The sequence below is a fragment of the Neoarius graeffei genome, chromosome 16 (assembly GCF_027579695.1).
Source record: "Neoarius graeffei isolate fNeoGra1 chromosome 16, fNeoGra1.pri, whole genome shotgun sequence".
Taxonomy (NCBI): domain Eukaryota; kingdom Metazoa; phylum Chordata; class Actinopteri; order Siluriformes; family Ariidae; genus Neoarius; species Neoarius graeffei.
In genome coordinates, this window is record NC_083584.1 from 59,386,078 (window position 1) to 59,413,297 (window position 27,220).

Consider the following 27,220-nt stretch of genomic DNA (forward strand, 5'->3'; position numbering starts at 1 on the left):
CAATTTTGGAGGGACATCCAGTTCTTGGTAACGTCACTGTTGTCCCATGTTTTCTCCACTTCTTGATGACTGTCTTCACTGTGCTCCATGGTATATCTAATGCCGTGGAAATGTTTTTGTCCCCTTCTCCTGACTGATACCTTTCAACAATGAGATCCCTCTGATGCTTTGTAAGCTCTCTGTGAACCCTGGCTTTTGCTGGAGGAGCAACTGAGTAAATGTCTGAACTTTATTTGGGGTTAATCAGAGTCATTTTAACTGATGGCAGGTGTGAACCCAAAAAGACTGAATGCTGTGATTAAATCAAAAGGTGCTTCAACAAAGTATTAGTTTAAGGGTGTGCACACTTATGCAACCAGCTTATTATATGTTTTTAATTTTTTATGTTTTCCCCCCTAACAGATTTGTTTATTTTTCAATTGAATTGTACAGGTTATAGGTCACATTAAAGGTGGGAAAAGTTTTGAAATTATTTATCGTGGTCTTATTTTTTTACATCAGAAAAACCGATCATTTTAACGGGGTGTGTACACTTTTTATATCCACTGTACATAAATAACTTGTCCAATTTTGTGTAGCTTCCAGTAGTCTAAATGAACATTCCGCTCCATGGTGTGAGTGGTAAGATGGCAGCCAGCTGGCGTCAGTCTGATGAGCCTATCAGCTCTCCAGATTTTATCTAGAGTTCAGTGACCCAGATACATTGGGATGGATATACAGTACAGTCCAAATGTCTTCAACACCCTTTTTTTTTCATACAAACTTTGTTATAGATTTCTATTTTATGACTTCTACATCAAATCAAATCAAATCAAATCAAGTTTATTTGTATAGCGCTTTTAACAATAAACATTGTTGCAATGCAGCTTTACAGAATTTGAACGACTTAAAACATGAGCTAATTTTATCCCTAATCTATCCCCAATGAGCAAGCCTGTGGTGACGGTGGCAAGGAAAAACTCCCTCAGACGACATGAGGAAGAAACCTCGAGAGGAACCAGACTCAAAAGGGAACCCATCCTCATTTGGGCAACAACAGACAGCCTGACTATAATATTAACAGTTTTAACAGGTATAACCCTCAACTGTCCTCATGGGGCCGTCCTTCACAGGAGCGGTGCGATAAAACTCCAACCAGACACAGGGCACCAGGATGGATCAAGCAGGTCCGAGGGGCAGAAGAGGCCAGCATCTCAATCCCAGGATCAACATGTAACTCAGAGGGACAGATTGGGGGGGGGGGGGGGGGGGGAAGAGAGAGAGAAAGAAAACACGTTGTTAGGTATGCCCTAAAAATGACAAGTATTAAATCTGTGTGGTAGGCTCGCAGAGACGAGAGTCTTTACATCAGGCATAACACACAACAATGGCATGTTAATATGGTAAAATATATCATGACCTGCTCTGGCTGGATGCTTGATTGGGTGATGGGAGCACACTCCTCAGCAATGATGAGATGCAGATGGGACCCTTAGGCCTGGCCAAGACAATTCAGTTACATTTCACCGGGTCTGGGACATGCGACAGAATGTCTGACGGCCGATTCCCTGCAGGCTACGATAGCCAGTCGAGGTCTCCACCCTCTCCACCAAAAGATTTCCTGTTGACTCCATGTAACTCAGAGGGACAGATTTGGGGTGGGAGGGAGGGAAAGAAAACACAGGTGGTTAGGTATGCCCAATGTCACCTGAATAAGCAGGAACAGTATACATATTGCACAGAGTACAAGCAGGGACTCCGGCAACTAACTATGACAGCATAACTAAAAAGGGAGAGCCAGAAGGTAACACAGGCATGAGGGAGCCCCGGGACATAAAGCAGCAGCCACTACACTGTCAACAAACTCGAGTGAGCAAGCGAGTGGGGACTGACAGCATCCATACATCCCAGTTTACCAAAACACTCTATGTCTGAGGACCCTCCAGATCTACTCCTTTACCTCATAAACACCATTAACAAAAGGCTTGACTAAACAGATATGTTTTCAGCCTAGACTTAAATGCTGAGACTGTGTCTGATTCCCGAACATTACTTGGAAGGCTGTTCCATAACAGTGGGGCTATGTACATTATCGAGTCGGTACAAAAACATTTTAGCGTCCAAATGTTGGGGTTTTTTTCCAGCACAAAATTAAATGTTACAGAAAAAAGGTTTGTATCTGAGCAGCATATTCCACAAGAGAGCACTTTTCAGATTAAAAAAGAAAACATAATGAAGGCTACTGGGTTTTGGTGAAAAAAATGAAGACGCAAGTGTGACAAAGTGTCCAGAAGAAAATATACACCAAATATTGACTTTGTTTCTTTTATTATGGCTTACTGATTACTGTTTATTGTATTTTTTTTAATGTTGAAACATTTCATTTCATAATTTTTAAGCCATTTTTGGCCTACACTATTTCTTTACATACGCCCAAGACTTTTACACACTACTGTATATTTATGTATAAATACACACCCCAGCCTACTGCTTTTGGAAACTGACACTGTGTCCTGTATAAACACTAGTGTTTAGGGATCCATGGTATTTTTCTATCTTCGGACAATATGGCAATTAAGTTTTCATTAACATTTGCATGCATACCGTTTCGGTAAATTTATCAGTGTTTAAACTTAAACAATATGGTCAAAAGTTTGTGGACGCCCAAGCACCACATCCATACGTACCGCAAAGTTAGAAGTACACAAGTGTATAGAATTTCATTGCATGCTGTTGCGTTATAATTCCCCTTTCCAGGTCTGTACAAATGTTTGGCTGTATAGTGTACATTAGAACGGTGAATTTGTTGAGGAATAGCTTATTCTACTCATAACGGTTCCGAGTTATCAGATGGATGGTTTCATTATTTCTTGATTGTATATCAGATAAGGATATAAGAAAATAAATGCATTCAAGAAATAAGTGCATAAGAAACAGTTTCTTAACTTAGTAGGGTCATACAGGTAATGGTTAAAAATAATAACATCCAGCATTGTAGTTATACTGTCCAATCTGTGCTTTGATTAGACATGCTTAATGTATTTACTTCGAAGCAAAGACAAAAATCTCGTTTGTGTTTATGATCAAAGTGTCAGCAAAGTGACGTTAAATGTACAGTCTGGGCCAGAAAGAAATGAGCCCCAGCATTGAGAATGGTTCTGATTCGAGAACAAGGATTTTGAAGGATAGACGATGACACAAGGCAAACTTTATACACATCTCAGTGAAAATGTAGACAGAGAGAAGATCGAGAGGAAAACAGAGATATATTCGGATGTGGTCTGTTTTACGTAAAGGAAATTTCAAACACAATATAAGTAGAAGTAAACGATCTTTCAGAGACTGTCTGATCCACCAGTAGATCTGTATTATTGAACCTGAATGTGTGTGCTTGGGAATGCCAAAGAATTTCAGATAGCGAGCTAAAGTGGGGGCGGCACGGTGGTGTAGTGGTTAGCACTGTCACCTCACAGCAAGAAGGTTCTGGGTTTGAGCCCAGTGGCCGACGAAGGCCTTTCTGTGTGGAGTTTGCATGTTCTCCCCGTGTCTGTGTGGGTTTCCTCTGGGTGCTCCGGGTTTCCTCCACAGTCTAAAGACATGCAAGTTAGGCTAATTGGTGGCTCTAAATTGACTGTAAATGTGAGTGTGAATGGTTGTCTGTGTCTATGTGTCAGCCCTGTGATGACCTGGCGACTTGTCCAGGGTGTACCCCGCCTCTTAACCACAGTCAGCTGGGATAGGCTCCAGCTTGCCCACGACCCTGTACAGGATAAGTGGTTATGGATAATGGATGGAGCTAAAGTGTAAAAGGATAAGAGTGTTGTACAGTCTCAGGTCTCTTGTCTGAGACTCTCTGGAACAGCTTTTCTTCTATGATTGACCTACAGTACATTTGGCTCCATCCATCTCACTCTCAACTCTGGCCTGAGTTTCCCAAAAGCACCTCAGCACAAAGATTGTCATTAAATGAACAATGAACACTCTCTTTTCTAGTTATGCTCTTAGCATTAAGAGGCTTTTGGGAAACCCACCTCTGATCAGTTCTCCAGTCCCTGCTGATGGAAATCATGATGCTATCACCACCATGCTTCACTATCAAGATGGTGATGTCAGGGTGAGGAGCAGTATTTGGTTTTCACCAAAACCAAACCCAATGCTTATGCTTTATACCAAGGTCAAAAAGTATCCAGTTTTGGTCGCATCAGACCAAAGAACCGATTTCAACATTTGATGAGTCTCTCATCTGGTTTTGTCAAACTTCAGATGGCTCACTCTTCCATAAAGCCCAGTTTTTGGTTGCTTCTCTGACTAAAGCCCTCCTTCACTGGTCACTGACTGTTGGTAGATGACCTCCTTTAAGCAGACTAAAATTGCAAAACAATTGAAAATGTGGAAAAGCTCACACAGAAGTCGGGTAAATCTATCCTCAGGCAATCTATCCATGATGATTGTTGTTGATTTTTTTTTTTTGTCTACATTTGTCCAAAAATACACAATAAGCAATCTCTGGTGCTCTGGTGAACACAAACAATCATGAACACATGCAAATCCACACTCAGATGTGGGGGTATGGTCTTCAGGTCAGGCGGCTCCTATTGTTGTCACAACTTGCATGACAAATCCAGGTGTGTGTGTGGACATGAGCATGTGACTCTCTGTTTTTCAGCTGTGGTCAGTCTTTCCCTCTCTGTGTTAAAGCTTATTTGATTGCGAGTCATCGAGTGTCTGTTGTTGTTGCTATGGTGTGTCTATAGTTTTAAAACAGAATGTTTATTCTCTTACTCTTTCAATGTAGGTGATCCCTTTCTCTGTACTCAAAGATGGATGGCAGCGAGGATGAGTGTGTGAGCTTTTTGCAGTATGTAGAGGACATTGGCTTGAGGGCCTACGATGAGCTGGTGATCCAGAATGCGTCAGATATTGCACGCGAGAGTGACCGAGTACGGAACCGCCAGCATTGGGCATACCTCCAGGACCAGAGCCAGAAGAAAAGACGTCAGGAGGAGGCCATCAAGCGGTAAGCACTTTCTAACGTTTTCGATGCTTTGTTCAGCTTATAGTCGCATAACAACAATCTATAAAAGCATACAGTTTGATTGCGAGTATACTCAGCTAGCTAAATAGCTACTATTTCTTAGCAAACAAGCTACTTAGCTGGGTAGTGTTAGCACAGTTTTATGTCTGGGTAGGTGGCTAGTTTTGTGAATGTTGCTAAATCAGGTCCCTGTCCCAAAAGTCACCCTACAGTAAAGGCCAATTTATGCTGACAACCCAGTCCTCGCAGATGGCGCCGCAGACAGCGTCTGCGTAGCCCCCCCACCTTCGCAGACGCTCTGCGCGCACCTCCCAAAAATTGTGACCACCGCAGAAGCCTCGCAGACAGCGTCGCAGACAAGAGGGCTCTGATTGGTCCACTCTACATCTGCTGTACACGCACTTCTGCTTCCCTTCTTTCCGGTTTGGTTTGTTTTCACGACCGCCATTTTTAAAAACACGAGCGAAGATGGAGCAGCACGAAGAGCGGTTGATTGAGGAAGTGAGGAAGTACATACATCTATACAACTCCAGTTCTAGTCATTATAATGGCCCTTTTCCACTACCCTTTTTCAGCTCACTTCAGCTCGCTTCAGCTCACTTCAGCCCGACACGGCTCGCGTTTCGACTACCAAAAACCAGCACGACTCAGCTCGCTTCAGCCCTGCTTAGCCCCTAAAACTCGCACCGTTTTGGAGTGGGGCTGAAGCGAGCCAAGCCGTGCCGAGTGAGGTTGGGGGCGTGAGCAGACACTCCCCTGTGCACTGATTGGTGAGGAGGAGTGTCCTCACATGCCCACACACGCCCCGCGAGCGCGCTGGGATCTGTAAACACCGCAAACCCGGAAGGAGAATAATTACGAATTACGAGAATTTCTGAAGCCTTATGCGCCTCGCCTCATCTATACGCTCTTGCCAGTATCTGTCCGCATTGTCGGTGACAACAAGCCACAGCACCAAGACCAGCAACACTAACGACTCCATGCCCTCCATGTTTATTGTTTACTATTCGGGTCGTGAGACTACCGCTTAAAAGATCACTGATGTCACTGTTTGCGCTGCTTAACGACATCACCTGACGTCCACCCACTTTCGCTAACTCCACCCAATGTGTCCACCCACTTCCAGCCAGCACGGTTCAGCACGGTTGTAGTCGAAATGCAACTCCAACAGCCCCGCTCAGCCCGACTCAGCACGGCACGGCTCAGCCCGACTCAGCCGCGTTTGTAGTGGAAAAGCGGCATATGTAACCAGAGGATAAACACTCCACTAACCACACCCACCAACTACTCCTAGCGACTTCGCGCCCCCTTGCATTGTTGCGGTGAATAACATCGCGCATGCCTATTATTCCCCGCTCAACGATAAATTACAACTGTCTGCGAAAAGCTATCTGCGAAAGCCTTGTCGCAAGAGCATGCAGAGGCCTTAAGACAGGGCTTCTGTCTTGTTCCTGAGTGTTTCATAATGGCTTTCCATCAGCAGAGAGATAAGAAATGTTACTACTCAAATGCTTATGTGGAGTGTTTCTATGAGCTACAAATAAGGTGTTATTAAAAATATTTGGTTGTGCTGGCCAGTGAAACATGAAACTGTTTCCTGTTACAATAATCTCCACTCTTCTTCAAGGCTTTCCACTGGATTATGGGGCATGGCTGTGTGGGGATTTGCACTCATTAGTGAGATCAGGTACTGATGTTGAGATGATGAGGCTCCAGTTCCAGTTCATCCCAAAGGTGTTCAGTGGGGTTGAGTTCAGTCAGGGCTCTGTGCAGGACACTCCAGTTCTTCATTCCAACCTTCTTTGCTTCAGCCTTTGTGGAAATGGTTTAGGGTGTGATGGTCAGGGTGCACATACTTTTGGTCATTAAGCGTATCATTTGAGTGACAAATTCAAATAATACCCTTCACCATGGTGAAAACAGCAGCTGTATGCATGCAGCAGTCATTCATACGTTCACACTGTATCATCATCACAGACACGGCCATCTGGAAGTCTGTTGCAGGAACACAGAGGAGTGAGGCGTGTCTACCACAGTGCAGCACCTGCATGCACACACACACACACACACACTTCACTGCACCTCGGGGGGGAGGGGGGCACTTTAACACAGTTAGCATCAACAGGCCACACCCTCAGGGCGGAGCCACACAAGGCTTCCATTACATTCCTCAGTGGTGACTGTGGTGGACACTTTGGGTTCAGGTTGTCTCATCATTTTATCTTTCTTTCTTGCATCTCATTTAGTAAATCTTTCTTTCTTTCATCTCATTTGGTAATTTTTTCTTTCTTTACTACATCCCATCATTCAGTAATTCTTTCTTTTCTACATCTCATCTTTTACTAAACTTTTCTTTCTCTCTCTTCTCTTTTCTTATCATTCAGTAATTCTTTCTTTCTTTCTTTCTTTCTTTCTTTCTTTCTTTCTTTCTTTCTTTCTTTCTTTCTTATCTCCATCTCATCATTTGGTAAATCTTCCTTCCTTCCTTCCTTCCTTCCTTCCTTCCTTCCTTCCTTCGGTACATCTCATTTGGTAAATTTTTTCTTTCTTTCTTTCTTTACTACATCCCATCATTCAGTAATTCTTTCTTTCTTTTCTACATCTCATCTTTTACTAAACTTTTCTTTCTCTCGCTTCTCTTTCTTTCTTTCTTTCTTTCTTTCTTTCTTTCTTTCTTTCTTTCTTTCTTTCTTTCTTTCTTTCTTTCTTTCTCCATCTCATCATTTGGTAAGTCTTCCTTCCTTCCTTCCTTCCTTTGGTACATCTCATTTGGTAAATTTTTTTCTTTCTTTCTTTACTACATCCCATCATTCTTTCTTTCTTTCTTTCTTTCTTTCTTTCTTTCTTTCTTTCTTTCTTTCTTTCTTTCTTTCTTTCTTTCTTATCTCCATCTCATCATTTGGTAAATCTTCCTTCCTTCCTTCCTTTGGTACATCTCATTTGGTAAATTTTTCTTTCTTTCTTTCTTTCTTTTCTACATCTCATTTTTTACTGAAATATCTCTCTCTCTCTCTCTCTTCTAGGTCATATGTAACTGGCCACACTTAATCAATTATTGTATTTTAAAAAGTGTATATATATATATATATATATATATATATATATATATATATATATATATATATATATATATAATGTATGTATGTGTTATTTTCCAGCTGGGAGGTCTGTATGGTGAAATACCGTGACCGAGGTCTTGAAAGTACTGAGCGAGGCCGTCTGGGCCGAGGTCAGTATTCAAGGCCGAGGTCACGGTATTTCACCATACGGACCGACCTTAAGCTGGTAAATAATATATTTATTTTTTTCTTTACCAAATTCTAACAGAAAACGAGAGCGCCCGAAAGGGAAAACCGAGCCGAGCTGAGCCGCCATTTTGAATCCTCATTCACGGCTGTAACGCAAATTGCTTCCTCCTCGGTATACAAGTGCATTTCAGTGGCAGGAAAAAAGCTACATTTTGCCGCCTATGTAGTCCCCTATTTATACAAATAGGAGTCATTCAGGATTCAGCCATGTTTTTGCTCGGCAGTTGCAGGTTTTTAGCTTTCTTTTAAAGATTTTTTGGGGGGCTTTTTTCACCTTTGTTATTGGATAGGACAGTGTAGAGACAGGAAATAAGCAGGAGAGAGAGACAGGGAGGGCTCAGGAAATGACCTCAGGCTGGAATCGAACCCAGGTCCCCGGATTTATGGTATGGCGCCTTATCCACCTGAGCTACGATGCCCCCAGGTTTTTAAGCGTTCTCCTGAAATGTTTTTTTAAAATTTCTTCTTCCTCAGGGTAGTAAAACTCGCTTTCGCTGTGAACACTGTCGTTATCGCTATCCATGCTGTAAAATTAATGCTATTGTCCTGAGAAATGCTGGCAAACATTTATAAGATTTTTGATAATCTTATAAATAAATCTTATTAAAAAAAGATAAAGCTTGACAAAAAAATTCTACTATGTTTGTTGTTGTTGTTGTGAACAAGCGAGTCGCCAGAGGTCTCTAACCGAGATCCGTAACTGGGGTCCGTACCATAGGATACGGACCCGCTCGCCAGCCAATCAGAGCGCAGGATTTGATGGAAACCGCACCGCGAAAAAAATGAATGTATTTATTCACAAATATATTTTATGATGTTATTTGTTTTCCTTTATCAGTTCTGTTCATAGGGAGAGAGCCTTCAGAACTTCTTTTCAGATCCTTTTCTCCTCTTTTCCTCCCTCCTGTCGTTTCCTGTTTGTATGTTGTGGCGGTTATCGTTCTTCATCATAGTGGTTTTGGGTAAAATGTTTCCTCAGGTTCTGTGTTTTTGTAGGATTTCAGGGTGTGCAGTACAGAGGGCGCATGTGAACTCACACTCAGAATGAGAAATGATTTGGAACAAGGCCCCTGTTATAGATGTGTACGTGTCTCTGGAGGCTTCTGTTTCGGTTCTCGAGGATACAAATGTGTGACTCTTAGCTACTGCAATATTCCCCTGGATTCACCTCACACACAGTCCATCATTTCCTTATAGAGTATTCAAGAAGGAACACATACTACAGGTAACCAGTAACCAGTTAACCAACACACACACACACACACACACACACTTCCTGGAACCTGAAGCTCTGTTTCTGTGACTGAATTTCAAAAGCCATCCGAATGAAAAGCCCAGAGGTCCAGAAGCAGCCCAGTGCAACGCAATAATCACCGTTATTCAGTTGTGAAAGCGATGAACACAGAGACGCTTCCTGAATTTTTCTTGACTGATTCTGCAGTGTGATGATTTTCATGACTCTTTCAAACAAAAATCAGCAGCTTTACAAAATTATCTTTCAAGGTGATTCCATGCAGAACAGTTTCCACTGCACCAGGCAAAGCACAGCTTACGAGTGTGTGTGTGTGTGTGTGTGTAAAATAGTTTCAGAAATAGAGATCAATAAGGAAATGGCTGGAGAGCAGGAATGCGGGTGTCATTGCACCACTGAAACCTTACACTCACGAGTCCAAGAATTAAAACGTGTGTCTGTGTGTTTTCTTTCTTTCTTACACTTCATCATTCTCTCCACGTGTAAGTGAGTCTATGAAATAAATGAGAGTGGCTGGCTTGGATTGCAATGTAAATGCATTGAAATTACATGCAAATGCTCTGTTGCGCTATTAAACACACACACACAGTATTTGTCTCAGTCTTTAAGATCATTCTTTCATCTCAGGTTGCAGTCTGCGCTTCTTCCTGCTTTCACAGATCAGCTGATCACACGTCTGTCTGAACTCCTCCTTCTCGTCTCTCTTTCATCTCAACACATGAGCAACGTTCTGCCAGTTTTCTCTTCTGCTCATCTTCTTCTTCTTCCTCACCTTCTTCTCCTCATCCTTTGGCTCTTCCTGTTTCTTTCCTGACCTTCTGCTCTCGTTCTCTATTTTCTTCTCTTTCCCTCATTGGTAAAACAATCTATCCTTCTCATGTCTTTCTTTCTCATATGGAGATGACACAGTTTATCTCCCATTACACTGTCAAGAGTCTCGACAGCTGTGTTAAGAAGAGGGTTTCATCAAATACACACACACACACACGGAGAGACTTGGAGAAGACATGACATCAACACCATTACTATTACTATGGCTCTAACTGTGGGGTTCTTCCAAAACAGAGGTAGTTTTTTTTTTTGCAATTTCTGGTGGGAAATTTCCTGGTATTCCGAGTCAGGATATGCACATATGCAATTAGATCGATTTCATTCATATTATACATATCGTCTTGATGTAGTTCACTCTTTGGTCAGGGTTCCCAGATTTGTTTTTGTTGAGAAGATATATAGGGTCTAGACCACTGCCTTTAAGCTCAGGGATAGAAAATACGGACCGAAAAGGAAAAATAACAGAAAAGCCAGGGGGGAGAGAAAAAGAAAGAGAGTGTTGATGTATGAATTATAAAACAGAATTATAAAAAAAGCAAACATGGAAATAAACATCTAATAGGATTATATTATATTATATTATATTATATTATATTATATTATATTATATTATATTATATTATATTAGTAGCAGTTCATAGGGGTGGAGCACAGAAAAGACGGCAGGCCAGAACAAAGTTCCCCAAGAAAACTCTTTTTATTATAGCTTTTCAGCATTAAACTATACACACACACAAGCCTCCTGGCTGGAGAGAGTCTCCATCCTCTGCTCTTTCTCTCCTTATATAGGGTGTGGTCACTGGGGAAGACACACAAACACAGATTAACCAACATCAGGTGCAGTGATTCTGCCACTTACCTTCCCTGACTCCGTCCTCCGGTCACAGACCGACGCTTGACCACGCCCACTATTGTAACCCCGATTCCAAAAAAGTTGGGACAAAGTACAAATTGTAAATAAAAATGGAATGCAATAATTTACAAATCTCAAAAACTGATATTGTATTCACATTAGAACATAGACAACATATCAAATGTCGAAAGTGAGACATTTTGAAATTTCATGCCAAATATTGGCTCATTTGAAATTTCATGACAGCAACACATCTCAAAAAAGTTGGGACAGGGGCAATAAGAGGCTGGAAAAGTTAAAGGTACAAAAAAGGAACAGCTGGAGGACCAAATTGCAACTCATTAGGTCAATTGGCAATAGGTCATTAACATGACTGGGTATAAAAAGAGCATCTTGGAGTGGCAGCGGCTCTCAGAAGTAAAGATGGGAAGAGGATCACCAATCCCCCTAATTCTGCACCGACAAATAGTGGAGCAATATCAGAAAGGATTTCGATAGGGTAAAATTGCAAAGAGTTTGAACATATCATCATCTACAGTGCATAATATCATCAAAAGATTCAGAGAATCTGGAAGAATCTCTGTGCGTAAGGGTCAAGGCCGGAAAACCATACTGGGTGCCCGTGATCTTCGGGCCCTTAGATGGCACTGCATCACATACAGGCATGCTTCTGTATTGGAAATCACAAAATGGGCTCAGGAATATTTCCAGAGAACATTATCTGTGAACACAATTCACCGTGCCATCCGCCGTTGCCAGCTAAAACTCTATAGTTCAAAGAAGAAGCCGTATCTAAACATGATCCAGAAGCGCAGATGTCTTCTCTGGGCCAAGGCTCATTTAAAATGGACTGTGGCAAAGTGGAAAACTGTTCTGTCGTCAGACGACTCAAAATTTGAAGTTCTTTATGGAAATCAGTGACGCCGAGTCATTCGGACTAAAGAGGAGAAGGACGACCCAAGTTATCAGTGCTCAGTTCAGAAGCCTGCATCTCTGATGGTATGGGGTTGCATTAGTGCATGTGGCATGGGCAGCTTACACATCTGGAAAGACACCATCAATGCTGAAAGGTATATCCAGGTTCTAGAGCAACATGTGCTCCCATCCAGACGACGTCTCTTTCAGGGAAGACCTTGCATTTTCCAACATGACAATGCCAAACCACATACTGCATCAATTACAGCATCATGGCTGTGTAGAAGAAGGGTCCGGGTACTGAACTGGCAAGCCTGCAGTCCAGATCTTTCACCCATAGAAAACATTTGGCACATCATAAAATGGAAGATACGACAAAAAAGACCCAAGACAGTTGAGCAACTAGAATCCTACATTAGACAAGAATGGGTTAACATTCCTATCCCTAAACTTGAGCAACTTGTCTCCTCAGTCCCCAGACGTTTACAGACTGTTGTAAAGAGAAAAGGGGATGTCTCACAGTGGGAAACATGGCCTTGTCCCAACTTTTTTGAGATGTGGTGTTGTCATGAAATTTAAAATCGCCTAATTTTTCTCTTTAAATGATACATTTTCTCAGTTTAAACATTTGATATGTCATCTATGTTCTATTCTGAATAAAATATGGAATTTTGAAACTTCCACACCATTGCATTCCGTTTTTATTTACAGTTTGTACTTTGTCCCAACTTTTTGGGAATCGGGGTTGTATATTATATTATATTATATTATATTATATTATATTATATTATATTATATTATATTATATTATATTATATTAGCTGGCTTTTTTCGTGGTATATCAGATATATTCCATTGATATTGAGCAAGTCGAAGACGAGTTAGCTGAATGGAATATATCTGATAGACCACGAAAAAAAGCCATTATTATTATTATTATTATACATACACATTCTCTTCATATCAGCATTCTCAAAGGCCACCATGAGCTTATCCTTGAATCGGCGCTGTCAGCACAGCAGTGAAGTCACCTTCTAGCCGGTGTAGCGTTCATCAGTAGTGTTAGTGAATGCTAATAAAGTAGCCAAGCCAGTGCTATCGAGAGCAAGTAGCACAGGCTAACGACCGAGAAACTAAGATTTCTGTCTCCAGACTCTTCTTCCACACACACTTACTACAGTATTTTTCACTCAGACATGAGTATTCATTTCCCTGTGTAATTTATGTATTTTTAAAATCAACATCGACAGCTACGCACAACAGAGCGACCTGGCAGCCAAAATTCTCTCAAAATCTTCCGCTTTTAACAAAGCAAACCTGGCAGCCATGTTTGTTTACAAATTGTCACAGCCACTCGCTAGTGCAGATGTTTTACATCGCCGACGTGTCTCTTTTCCAGTTTTTCGATGTCCATTGGTATGCTTTTCTCTGGTAAATATGTGTGAAAAATATATAATGAAGTTTTGGTAGCCTTTCAGGTGTTCAGCATGTCTTCAGTTTCAGTTTATTTATTTAGTGCTTAAACCAAGCACTGAATTAACCCCGTCTTCTCTCGTTCCCAGCCGACAAAGAAATGATTCTGTGCATGCGCAGCAGAGGTTTTGTCATTGGATCTTCGCATAAGCTTTGATGTGTGATGTTGTGTTGTCTTGACAATGTGCAATATTATAACAATATTGCATGCTCATTCTCCATTGGGGAGAGTGGCGTAATACACGGAGGATAAGTGATATGATAACAATATTGCATGCCATTAATAAACCCACTAGAAGGGAATAGAGTACATGCTTTTATTCCATGGAAAAAGTGGCCTGTATGTATAATAATATATATTATATAAACGTTTGTAGAATGTCCTGATATAAAATAATTAAGGAGTAAAGCTCACAGGAAGGCTGTTATAGGAAAATTATAAACAGTAGAGTAGTTTGAAGAGAAGCAGGAATTTAACATCGATTACCGTTTTTAATTTATTAATTAACAAGACCTTGTATTGTCTTTTATCCATATATACATGTGTACAACATTGTGGAATATCCATGAAACAACAGAATGTATTTCCCGTTATGACTTATGTTATGGGGTGGCACGGTGGTGTAGTGGTTAGCGCTGTCGCCTCGCAGCAAGAAGGTCTGGGTTCGAGCCCCGTGGCTGGTGAGGGCCTTTCCGTGCAGAGTTTGCATGTTGTCTGCGTGGGTGTGCTCCGGTTTCAAATCAAGTTTATTTGTATAGCGCTTTTAACAATAAACATTGTCGCAAAGCAGCTTTACAGAATTTGAACGACTTAAAACATGAGCTAATTTTATCCCTAATCTATCCCCAATGAGCAAGCCTGTGGCGACAGTGTCAAGGAAAAACTCCCTCAGACGACATGAGGAAGAAACCTCGAGAGGAACCAGACTCAAAAGGGAACCCATCCTCATTTGGGCAACAACAGACAGCCTGACTATAATATTAACAGTTTTAACAGGTATAACCCTCAACTGTCCTCATGGGGCCATCCTTCACAGGAGCGGTGCGATAAAACTCCGACCAGACACAGGGCACCAGGATGGATCAAGCAGGTCTGAGGGGCAGAAGAGGCCAGCATCTCAATCCCAGGATCAACATGTAACTCAGAGGGACAGATTGGGGGGGGGGGAAGAGAGAGAGAAAGAAAACACAGGTTGTTAGGTATGCCCTAAAAATGACAAGTATTAAATCTGTGTGGTAGGCTCACAGATGACGAGAGTCTTTACGTCAGGCATAACACACAACAATGGCATGTTAATATGGTAAAAAATATCATGACCTGCTCTGGCTGGATGCTTGACTGGGTGATGGGAGCACACTCCTCAGCAATGATGAGATGCAGATAGGACCCTTAGGGCTGGCCAAGACAATTCAGTTACATTTCACCGGGTCTGGGACATGCGACAGAATGTCTGACGGCCGATTCCCTGCAGGCTACGATAGCCAGTCAAGGTCTCCACCCTCTCCACCAAAAGATTTCCTGTTGACTCCATGTAACTCAGAGGGACAGATTTGGGGTGGGGGGAGGGAAAGAAAACACAGGTTGTTAGGTATGCCCAATGTCACCTGAATAAGTAGGAGCAGTATACATATTGAACCGAGTACAAGCAGGGACTCCAGCAACTAACTATGACAGCATAACTAAAAGGAGAGAGCCAGAAGGTAACACAGGCATGAGGGAGCCCCGGGACATAAAGCAGCCAGCCACTACACCGTCAACAAACTCGAGTGAGCAAGCGAGTGGGGACTGACAGCATCCATACATCCCAGTTTACCAAAACACTCTGTCTGAGGACCCTCCAGATCTACTCCTTTACCTCAAACACCATTAACAAAAGGCTTGACTAAACAGATATGTTTTCAGCCTAGACTTAAATGCTGAGACTGTGTCTGATTCCCGAACATTACTTGGAAGGCTGCTCCATAACAGTGGGGCTTTGTAAGAAAAGGCTCTGCCCCCTGATGTAGCCTTCAATATACGAGGTACCAGCAGATAGCCTGCACTTTTTGATCCAAGTAGGCGTGGTGGGTCATAGAGGAGCAGAAGTTCACTCAGGTACTGTGGTGCGAGACCATTTAGTGCTTTAAAGGTCAATAGTAGTATTTTATAATCAATACGAAATTTGATTGGGAGCCAATGCAGTGTGGATAAGACAGGCGTGATGTGGTCATATTTTCTAGTTCTAGTAAGGACTCTTGCTGCTGCATTTTGAACTAACTGGAGCTTGTTTATGCACTTATTGGAACATCCAGACAGTAAGGCATTACAATAATCCAACCTGGAGGTAACGAAAGCATGGACTAGTTTTTCTGCATCATGCAATGACATTAAATTTCTTATCTTTGCAATATTTCTGAGATGAAAGAAAGCTATCCGGGTGATGTTATCAATGTGAGTTTCGAATGAAAGACTGGGGTCAATAATCACTCCGAGGTCTTTTACTGCTGCACGTGAAGAAACAGAAAGGCCATCCAGAGTCACTGTGTAATCAGAAAACTTACTTCTAGCTGTATGTGGTCCTAGCACAAGTACTTCAGTCTTGTCAGAGTTAAGCAGAAGGAAATTAATAAGCATCCAGTGTCTAATGTCCTTAACACATTCCTCAATTCTATTAAGCTGGTGTCTCTCATCAGGTTTTGCAGAGACATACAACTGTGTGTCATCAGCATAACAGTGGAAACTAATACAATGTTTACGAATAATATTGCCCAGAGGTAACATATATAGAGAAAAAAGCAGTGGACCCAAGACAGAACCTTGTGGAACACCAAACTTTACCTTGGTACGTCTAGAAATATCACCATTTATATCAACATACTGATAACGATCAGTTAGATAAGACCTGAGCCAGGAGAGGGCCGTTCCCTTAACTCCCACAACATTTTCTAGTCTATCCAGAAGAATGGAATGATCAATGGTATCAAATGCTGCACTAAGGTCAAGCAACACAAGTAGCGAGATACAGCCCTGATCAGACGCCAACAGTAGGTCGTTTACTACTTTAACCAGTGCTGTCTCTGTGCTATGATGAGGTCTAAATCCTGACTGATACATTTCATGGATGTTATTCCTATGTAAATATGAGCATAACTGCTGTGCCACAGCTTTTTCAAGGATCTTGGAGATAAAGGGGAGGTTTGATATTGGCCGATAATTGGACAGCTGACAGGGATCAAGGTCAGGTTTTTTAATCAGGGGTTTGATAACTGCTAGTTTAAAGGATTTGGGTACATAGCCAATCATAAGAGAAGAATTTATTATTTTTAGAAGCGGTTCAGTTACTCCAGGCATTATCTGTTTGAATAGATGTGTCGGTAAGGGATCTAGTACGCAAGTTGAGGCTTTTGATGTAGAGATTAATGAAAGTAATTCAGTTTCTTTTAGGGGAGTAAAACATTCTAACTGATGATCTGATACAGTTATATTGTTAACTACAAGGTCACTTTCATTGTCTGACCTTAAATTAGTAGTTTGAATTTTTTGTCGGATATTCTCAATTTTGTCATTAAAAAAATTCATGAAGTCGTTGCTACTACATACTGCAGGTGTGCATGTGTTGATAGTGGACTTATTCCTAGTTAATTTTGCTACAGTATTAAATAGGAATCTAGGATTATTTTTGATATCTTCTATTAGGGAGGAGAAATATGTTGATCTCGCAGCACTAAGAGCTTTTCTATACTTCAGGAAGCTCTCCTTCCAAGCTGATTTGAACACTACCAATTTTGTTTGACGCCATTTATGTTCCAATTTTCGAGTGGTCTGTTTTAATGTGCGAGTGTCATCATTATACCAGGGTGCTAATTTTTTGTCTCTGACCATTTTCCTTTTTAGAGGAGCTACATTATCTAAAGTATGGCGGAATGTTGACTCTAAGCATTCAGTTGCCTGATCGAGTTCTGCAGGGGCTGACAGTGACCCAATCAAAGTTGACAGCTCTGGGAGATCATTTATAAAGCTCTGTGCAGTAGTTGACGTGAAAGTACGTTTAATACAGTAGCGTGGTGAGGTGCATATATTATTACTCAGACATATCTTGAATGAGATGAGACAATGATCTGAGATAACTTCAGACTGTGGAAGTATGACTATATTATCTACGTTTAATCTGAATGTTAGTATTAGATCAAGGGTGTGACCACCATTATGGGTCGGTCCTATGACATTCTGCTTAATCCCGACTGAGTCTAAGATGGACACAAACGCTGTTTTTAAAGGGTCTTCTGGGTTATCGAAGTGAATATTAAAATCTCCGACAACTAAAGCTTTGTCTAAGGAAATAACCAGATCTGAGATAAAATCTGCAAATTCAGAAAGAAACTCAAAATATGGCCCCGGGGGCCTGTAAATAATAAGCAATGGAATTAACTGGGTAGACTTATTTTTCGAGGCTACATACATTATATGAGTATGAAGAACTTCAAATGTATTAAATTTATAACCAGGTTTTTGTGTTACACCTAGATAATCGTTATAAATAACCGCGACGCCTCCTCCTCTGCCAGTTAGACGAGGCTGGTGTATATAACTGTATCCAGGAGGACTCGCTTCATTTAATGCTATGTATTCATTTGGCTTAATCCATGTTTCTGTTAAACACAGTACATTAAACTCCTGATCAGTAATGAGTTCATTAACCATTAGCGCTTTAGATGTAAGAGATCTAATATTTAATATCCCCACAGTCCAAAGACATGCAGGTTAGGTTAACTGGTGACTCTAAATTGAGCGTAGGTGTGAATGTGAGTGTGAATGGTTGTCTGTGTCTATGTGTCAGCCCTGTGATGACCTGGCGACTTGTCCAAGGTGTACCCCGCCTTTCACCCGTAGTCAGCTGGGATAGGCTCCAGCTTGCCTGTGACCCTGTAGAACAGGATAAAGCGGCTAGGGATAATGAGATGAGATGAGATATTGCATGTTGTCTGTGAAGGTTCTCAGTCATCCGGGTCATAGTAAACTGTAGGTGTGAAAGAACCGTAAGTGCTCAGAACATTCCTACAATGGTATAGGGAAAAGAGAAGGAGCAAAAACACACCAGGGAAGCACTTCAGAAGTGTGGGTATCCCAACTGGGCTTTCGCCAAGACCAGAAAAAGCAACATCATGGACAGGGAAGAAAAAAGCAACAAATGCAAGAACATTGTCATCCCCTACATTTCTGGACTACAGTGGTGCTTGAAAGTTTGTGAACCCTTTAGAATTCTCTATATTTCTGCATAAATATGACCTAAAACATCATCAGATTTTCACACAAGTCCCAAAAGTAGATAAAGAGAACCCAGTTAAACAAATGAGACAAAAATATTATACTTGGTCATTTATTTATTGAGGAAAATGATCCAATATTACATATCTGTGAATGGCAAAAGTATGTGAACCTTTGCTTTCAGTATCTGCTGTAACCCCCTTGTGCAGCAATAACTGCAACTAAACGTTTGTGGTAACTGTTGATCAGTCCTGCACACCGGCTTGGAGGAATTTTAGCCCGTTCCTCCGCACAGAACAGCTTCAACTCTGGGATGTTGGTGGGTTTCCTCACATGAACTGCTCGCTTCAGGTCCTTCCACAACATTTCAATTGGATTAAGGTCAGGACTTTGACTTGGCCATCCCAAAACATTAACTTTATTCTTCTTTAACCATTCTTTGGTAGAACAACTTGTGTGCTTAGGGTCGTTGTCTTGCCTGCGACCCTGTAGAACAGGATAAAGCGGCTACAGATAATGAGATGAGATGAGACTTACGTTATAGAGCTGTAAAAAGTTTTGTAACAGCTTTCCCTCTGACACTGGAGACTCCTTCCGTAAGTGTTAAATCAACATCTTCTGACAGAGAACTTCACTCTGTCAATTATTACACGTTTATTATGACATATTAGAATTAATATACACTTGTGATTTAAATTACAACAATCAGTGTCAGTCAATTTAGAAAATTAATCAACAGTCAGAATTGAGATTTCAGCAGCACTGAGGTGTGAAATGTATATAACTTGGCGTTGTATTATATTTTATTATAAATAATCATATGAATCATCTTCACACTTTGGCTGCAAAAGCACCAAAAGCTGTGTGTAATTTTTTTTCACCCTTTCCTGCCTCCCGCATTGTGTTTAAACAGCACTTTTTAATAGAGCACCATGAATTGTGCCCACAAAATGGCATCCAGGAGTGTGTTAATGCATCTTCCTGCAGATCAGCATGTGAAAATGTGAGATTCCTCCATTTGTTTGGCTTCCTCTTATTGTTATTATTATACTCGGCTGCAAACCCATGTGAAATTAAGTGCTGTTTTATAGGCAGGCGGCCAAGTGATGTGAATAGATCCGAGATCACTAAATTGAGAAAAATATGGCAAATTATAATTATGATTATAACAACTTCTCATAACCAGGGGCGATTGTCGGGTTTATTCATCATGGAGCTCTCTGTGTGTGTGTGTGTGTGTGTGTGTGTGTGTGTGTGTGTGTGTGTGTGTGTGTGTGTGTGTGTGTGTTGGGGAGGGGGGGGGTAGAAGAGGTGAGAATATACTGTATGATGTGCATTGATGAACAGTATGAAATTAGAAATACTTCTGCAGCTGAATGTAGACGTAACAAAAAACATGACAGTGGTAGTTTCTGAGCACCGATAAAGCAATGAAAAAGGGATTAAAGTAGAACTTCTCAGACTTTTTACGAACTCCGTCTTCGACTTTCGGTATTTTGTCTTGACTACCTCTCACCTGGTGCTTGTCCCCCCATATTCCTTCTCTCATATTAACTATGATAGCAGGTTCCAAAATGGCAAACAAATTATAAATTATAAACACATCATACGGCAACCGTCTTGCTCTTATTTTGATGACCTCGTCATTTTCTTCCAACACAACAGCAGCTTCCAAGCTAAAGTTAACTTTATACACATTTGACTGAGTATGTCTGTGAAGATTCTCAGTCGTCCAGGTCATAGTAAACTGTGGGTGGTAAAAGAGAGCAACTGGACTTGCTTGAAGATTCTTGAAGACGTTTCACCTCTCATCCGAAAGGCTTCTTCAGTTCTGTCTGAAGAACTGAAGAAGCCTTTCGGATGAGAGGTGAAACATCTTCAAGAATTTGATTGAGTAGTGATAACGGTAGCTAAGTTGCATAACGACGTATCGTAAAACTTGCTGGAATATCCACCTTATTCCTGATCGGAGATTTTTCCCATGATTCACAGCACATCAGTTCCGGATTCTGGTTTTTCATTTCTGGTTAGAGTCAGATTTATAGGTACATCACACTAATTGTAGCTAGCCTAGCGTATACAGTGTTTCAGAAAAAAAAAATGAATAAAAAATACAGTGGTACAATGATGTAATGGTCTGTTTTAAAGGAGAACTGAAGGCAAATTTTTTTATTATCAAAATTCTATTATCTCATTTTATTAAATATAGGAATGCATTTTTGATCGCTATTTTGTCGCTGCTATAGCAAGTTATGAGTGAAATATGCTATGTAATATATCAGTCTATATGTCAAAGCAATGGCCGTAAACGAGATTCATTGAGACCTGTGCGAGACATCGTAGGACGGAAGTAAAACGTACAGCAGAAATCAAAGTGACCAACCCTGTGTCCGAAATCACTCACTTGTTCACTACTCCCTACTCCCTATATAGGGAATTACTATATAGAGGACTATACAGTGAGCTCATTGGTAAAATGAAAAAGCGCTTTCGGACACGAGTCCGTCGCGCTGGTATTTATGTCATTACTGTCGCACAATTAAAACGTGCCAGATCAGTCAGCTGGTGGGTTTTCAAAATAATAAATACATGCATGTATTTTTGTGATAAATCCATATTATACTGAACGTATTTCCCACATTAAACAATACAAAGTAGCTGCATCTTTCAGTTCTTTTAAATCAAGGCTGAATACTTTCTTCTTTGCCGCTGCCTTTTATTAAATCAAATTTGAGACTTTTTATTTGATTTCTTTCAGTGTGACCACAATGCATGATGGGATATATTGCTTTGGTTAGTGACCTTTTTTTATGCATTGTGGGATACTTTGAGTGCACTATATAGGGTGCAAATAATCCTCACTAAGGTTTCGGACAGCACTACAAAATGGCGTCCTCACCATATAGTGCCCTATATAGTGAGTAGGGAGCGATTTCGGACACAGGGCAACACCTGCCAACGTTGTCAAAAGATATATGTGCAGCCCTCTTTTGAATGCTGATGTAATCAAGCCGGAAGTTGTGTTCGTTTTGATAGCAATCAGGAAAGTTTGAAAAAAGTAGGCAGTAGAGCCCTGCACTCCTGCGGGAGTCCCGCGGGACCCACGGGACCCGACGCAAAGCAGTGCGGCGCGGGACAAATTTTGAAAGCTCATTGCGGGCGCGGGTGGGAGGGGGAGTGCCCAATGCGGGAGCGGGCGGGAGAGGTGATAAGCTGCAGTCCCGCTAACTAAAAATGTGTTTAAAATAAAATGTATAAATTATTAATTTATGTCTATCATATATAATTTGTGCTGGATATTTTATTTGGCATTAATAAAAACATTTTAAGATGCCTAAATTTGTGGATGTGGCCTAATCTCGCGTACGTTTCCGATTCCTTTCCGCTCTTCCGTGTTTGAGATCTCCGATCATGGCAGAAGAGCAGAGCTCCTCTAGTGAAGCTCACAGTGCTTCAGAAATAAGTGCTGCTTTAAAAAGAGGTACATTTACCGTTAAAAAGTCAAGAGTCCTGAAATCAGACATTTGGAAGTCGTTCTCACTCGTGTACGACGCACCCCTGAACGTGAGCTGTAGATATTTATGCTCAAATCCACTCAAAGTAGGGGGCGGGGCACCATCACACTGTGTCTTTAAATTATATTAATTTCTTATAGGTCTACTTGTATTTCCTAGAATGTAAATGTGAGGAGTGACATATAAGCTATGTGCAATGTACAATATTCTTAATATCCACTGTAGATTTTGGTAGGTGTGTTGGGTATCTCTGTAAAGCCTCAGCTGCGCATGCCGCCTGGCAACGCGCACCCTCGCTATGTGCACTAGGTGAAGGATCGGTCAGTGGAGAGCTCAGCTAAGCTCAGCATGTTTAATTCCCCAAGCCAATGACAAGAACTTTCGTGAGAAATAACGCGAACGTCTGCATCAGGCGGGATTTGCGGGTGGGAGCGGGACAAAATATGGCAGGCGTGGGCGGGAGCGGGACTGAAAATCATAATTCTTTGTGGGAGCGGGACTGCACAATGCAGGCGGGAGCGGGACTGAAAATTCTGTCCCGCGCAGACCTCTAGTAGGCAGTAATCGTCATTTAAACTCGTTTTTGTGCAAATATTTTGTTTGGAAAACAGTTTTCAAAATGGCGGCACTGACACCTGACTGACACTTCACGTTTCGAAGTCTCGCACAAGTCTCATGAAGACTGCGTGGATAAGCGATGCCTGCCGTGGACCAAACTAACTAAATTCAACACGGCTAAAAACCGAATAGGCTGATAAGTAAAATATTTAATTGCAATTAGTTGCCAATACGAGTCATGATATAAGGTTACTAAAACTGAAAACGTAATTGAATAACACGTTAATTAAGTAATAAAGCAAGTTTAAAAATGACTTCAGTTCTCCTTTAATATACATAGTTTAGCGTAAGTAGTTTGAATTGTTAACTAGTCAATAATGGAAGTTATTGGTGTTTCGTGTTGGCGATGAGTTTTTAAAACATTGTGAGGAGGACTGAGTTATCATGGAAACTGCAGGTAATCTGACATTAAATGATCAGTTTCTTTCTCAGATAGTGTAGCTGCCTTGCTATCTACAGCTGGTTGGTAAATATGACATTGTTTACATTCTACATGAGGCTTCTCTGGCTTGCTATGAGGAACAACATACATCTGTTGGCTGTTTATTGTCACCCAGATAGTTCTGAATAATATCTACAGTATGTCGTTCGATAATGGAAATATAATCAAGCATCCTTTATGTAATGCTCCTTCTAAAATGGAAACAACATCATAGCTAGCTAGCCAGCTTCACTGTCTGAAAAGGAGTCGATCAATTTAATGTTAGCTTACCTGCGATTCTTGCAACAAACTAATGTCCATCTCTTCTTTGGCAGTGCTCTGTCATGTCCGAGGTACAATTCCAGGTTTGGGTGCTCATCCTACATACATCTTCGTGGGCGGGTGTTTTATTTTCAGGTTTTAATTTTCCTGAATTGTTGGTCCATCTAATCACAACACAGGATGAACCTGAACTCATTGTTTTGTACATATATCATTGACTGGAAGTAAAAACTCGGTTGTCATGAATACAGGATGATTGGTTGTCATGATGGCGCACATTGGTCACACAGGAATAAGGTGGACAAGGTGGATAAACGCTGCAATATCAGTCAACACAACACATAATCTTTCACTTTCTTTAAAGAGAAAAGACTTCTCCGGATGTTTATTGGTGAGTTTGTAATACCTCCACATACATCTGTCTTTCCTTTAGTTTAAACTTCTGCCAGATATTACCTGGCTCTCATGTGACATCAAAAGATCACATCAACATAACTTTGTGTAGCCAATCAGTAGAGCTGGCATCAAGACCACCTTTGTCGAGTCCAAGACAAGTTCAAGACCAGAACAAGTCAAGACCAAGTCCAATGGAGTTCGAGTTTAAGTCAAGATTGAGTCCAAAAGAGTTGGAGTCCAAGTCAAAAACAAGTCTAAAGGAGTTGGAGTCCAAGTCAAGACTAAGTCCAATGAGGTTTGCGTTCAAGTCAAAACCAAGTCCAATGGTATTCAAGTCCAAGTCAAGACCAAGTCCAATGGGATTCGAGTCCAAGTCAAGACTAAGTCCAATGGGATTCAAGTCCAAGTCAAGACCAAGTTCAATGGGATTGGAGTCCAAGTCAAGACCAAGTCCAATGGGATTGGAGTCCACATCAAGACCGAGTCCAATGAAGTTGGAGTCCAAGTCAAGACTAAGTCCAATGAGGTTTGCGTTCAAGTTAAAACCAAGTCCAATGGTATTCAAGTCCAAGTCAAGACCAAGTCCAATGGGATTCGAGTCCAAGTCAAGACTAAGTCCAATGGGATTCAAGTCCAAGTCAAGACCAAGTTCAATGGGATTGGAGTCCAAGTCAAGACCAAGTCCAATGGGATTGGAGTCCACGTCAAGACTGAGTCAAATGAAGTTTGAGTCCAAGTCAAAACTAAGTCCAACAAGGTTTGAGTCCAAATCAAGACTGAGTCCAATGGGATTCAAGTCCAAGTTAAGACTAGTCCAAATAATAGAAACAGAGTCAAGACTGAGACAGAAAAAAAGAATCCTCCTCGAGCCCGCTTACTTACCTGTTTATAATTTTTGTGTAATGCCAGACGTACAGTATATCTTCTATTTTAAGATGATCATTTTCACTATTATTTGTATGATTGGTTACCAGGTGGCTAATGGCAACATTTTTTTCTTGTTGGATTTTGAATTAATTGAACCAATTCCCATTTTCTGAAAAAGCTCACTTAATCAATGATTTTGTTTTGAAGGAGGAGTTACGTGAGAAAAAAAACACCATATATTTTTTAAAGGCAGCTGGACTCAATCGAGATTAACAAAAACATTTTGCGAGACCAATGGCTAAGACCGAGGCAAGTCCAAGTGTAAATACAAATATTGTGTCTGAGACAATAAAAAAAGTCTTGAGACTGGACTCGAGTCCTGCATGAACAAACTCTTCATGAACTTTTAATTTGCCACAAGTATATGCATGTAAATGCCACAGTAACATCCACCAAGAGCCAGTGATGAAACAGGAGCATGCTGCGAGTGGACTTGTGGTGTGAGCAAAAGGAAATGTCATGACTGAACATGAACAAATGTCTTCTGAAAGTCTTGATTTGTCACATATAGAGTACAGTGATTTTTTTTTTTTATTCACTGGTTAGGAAGTTGAGGTCAGAGTGCAGGGTTTCTGGAGCAATTAAATGATATAATTTATTGTTTTGTTATGGATATGCCTTTATAAAGAATGAGAAATCCATGAAACAAGCACTTTAGAATGTAATTATTATATGAAGCATATATTTTAATTTATCTCCAGTCAAGGATTATACAACGGACAAATATTGTAAGCGTTAGTTTACAATAAAAAAAATAATAATTTCCCTAATCCAAGCTGAAGGCATATACAGTAGATTTATATTATATTAAGCTTCAATACAAAGATCCAATGATAGGAGACTGTTTGAAAGTGTTAGTGTTATATTCTGGATGATACAGTAGATGTTGTGCCTGGTCAAGATTCCCAGTGAGATAAGCCATAGTTACATTATTTAGGCAGAGGGGAACCGTGAGGGCCTTCTAGGCATTCAGAGAAGTCCCAAATATATCCGCATTTCAAATGTTATATTTAATTTCTTTCATTCTTTCATAATTTCATTATAATTATTCTCTTCTGACTTTAATTTGGCCTCATTTTGTATCAAATTTACTTCAGAAATGAAAGGGTTACTGTCCTGAAAACATTAAAATCAAGTTATCCAATGAGATTTTTTTTGTTTGTTGTCTCTAGGCTGAGAAGAGTTTAGAGCTGCCTCACTCATTGGTTAGGACTTCATTGCCAGGACAGAAGGCCATGGCAGTGTATGTTTATGTAGGAAGTGACAGATGAATTGCCTAATCAGATTTTGATTTATAGTGGGAGGGACCAAAATTTTATCGCCCTACGCGAGCTTAACAGTGAATCGGTGCCGTCAGCGCAGCAGTGAAGTCACCTTCCAGCCGGTGTAGCATTCATCAGTAGTGTTAGCGAATGCTAATAATGCAGTCAAGCCAGTGCTATCTATCGAGAACAAGTAACACAAGCTAACGACCGAGAAACTAAGATTTCTGTCTCCAGACTTTTCTTCTACACATGCACACAACCAGGGGCGCAGATACGCTTTTTGAACTGGGGGGGACAAAGCTGCCAGCAAACCAACCCCAACCCCGATATTCCTGTCAAACTTGTTGTGGGTAACCATAGCAACCAAGCTCGAGCTCGCAACCTGTGCAGTCTGCGCAGCTCAACCAACCGAATATCAGTCTTTGTTTTGTTTTATGTGAGTTGTTGCAACTATGTATACACTGCCGTGCACCTCAATAAACCGAATGGTAATTAGTCTTTTGATTTTTCCGTGAGGTTTGCCTTATGCAAAGAAAGACAGCATAGACGTTTTTTCCTCCCTATAAGTGGGGGGGACCGAACGAGGTGAATTTAAATCTGGGTGGGACGAATCCCCCCCATCCCCCCCCTCTATCTGCGCCCGTGCACACAACAGTATTTTTCACTCAGACTTAAATATTCATTCCAATTCCTGTGTAATTTGCTTCGCTACTTTTAAAATCAACATTGACAACTACACACAACGGCGCAACCTGGCAGCCTGATGCTAATCCCTTGCAAAAATGCTTTGCCCTGTTGCTTTTTTGGTGTCTGGCTAAATCCCAGCTCTAAGAGTAACAGTTCACCATTGCATTTAGGCTACAACAGAACACATTTGGACAAGTGTTGCTTCTTATCTAAAAGAC

The 27,220-nt window shown here is 41.0% G+C and overlaps 1 protein-coding gene across 1 annotated transcript in view; it reads left to right on the plus strand.

Moving 5' to 3' along the window:
- The first annotated feature begins 4,799 nt into the window (after window positions 1–4,799).
- Window positions 4,800–27,220, plus strand: part of nyap2a (neuronal tyrosine-phosphorylated phosphoinositide-3-kinase adaptor 2a) — a 73,941-nt gene continuing 51,520 nt past the window's right edge. Inside the window, exon 1 of the mRNA XM_060942175.1 lies at window positions 4,800–4,996. Coding sequence (XP_060798158.1) covers window positions 4,800–4,996 — 197 coding nt within the window. The remainder of the gene's footprint in view (window positions 4,997–27,220) is intronic.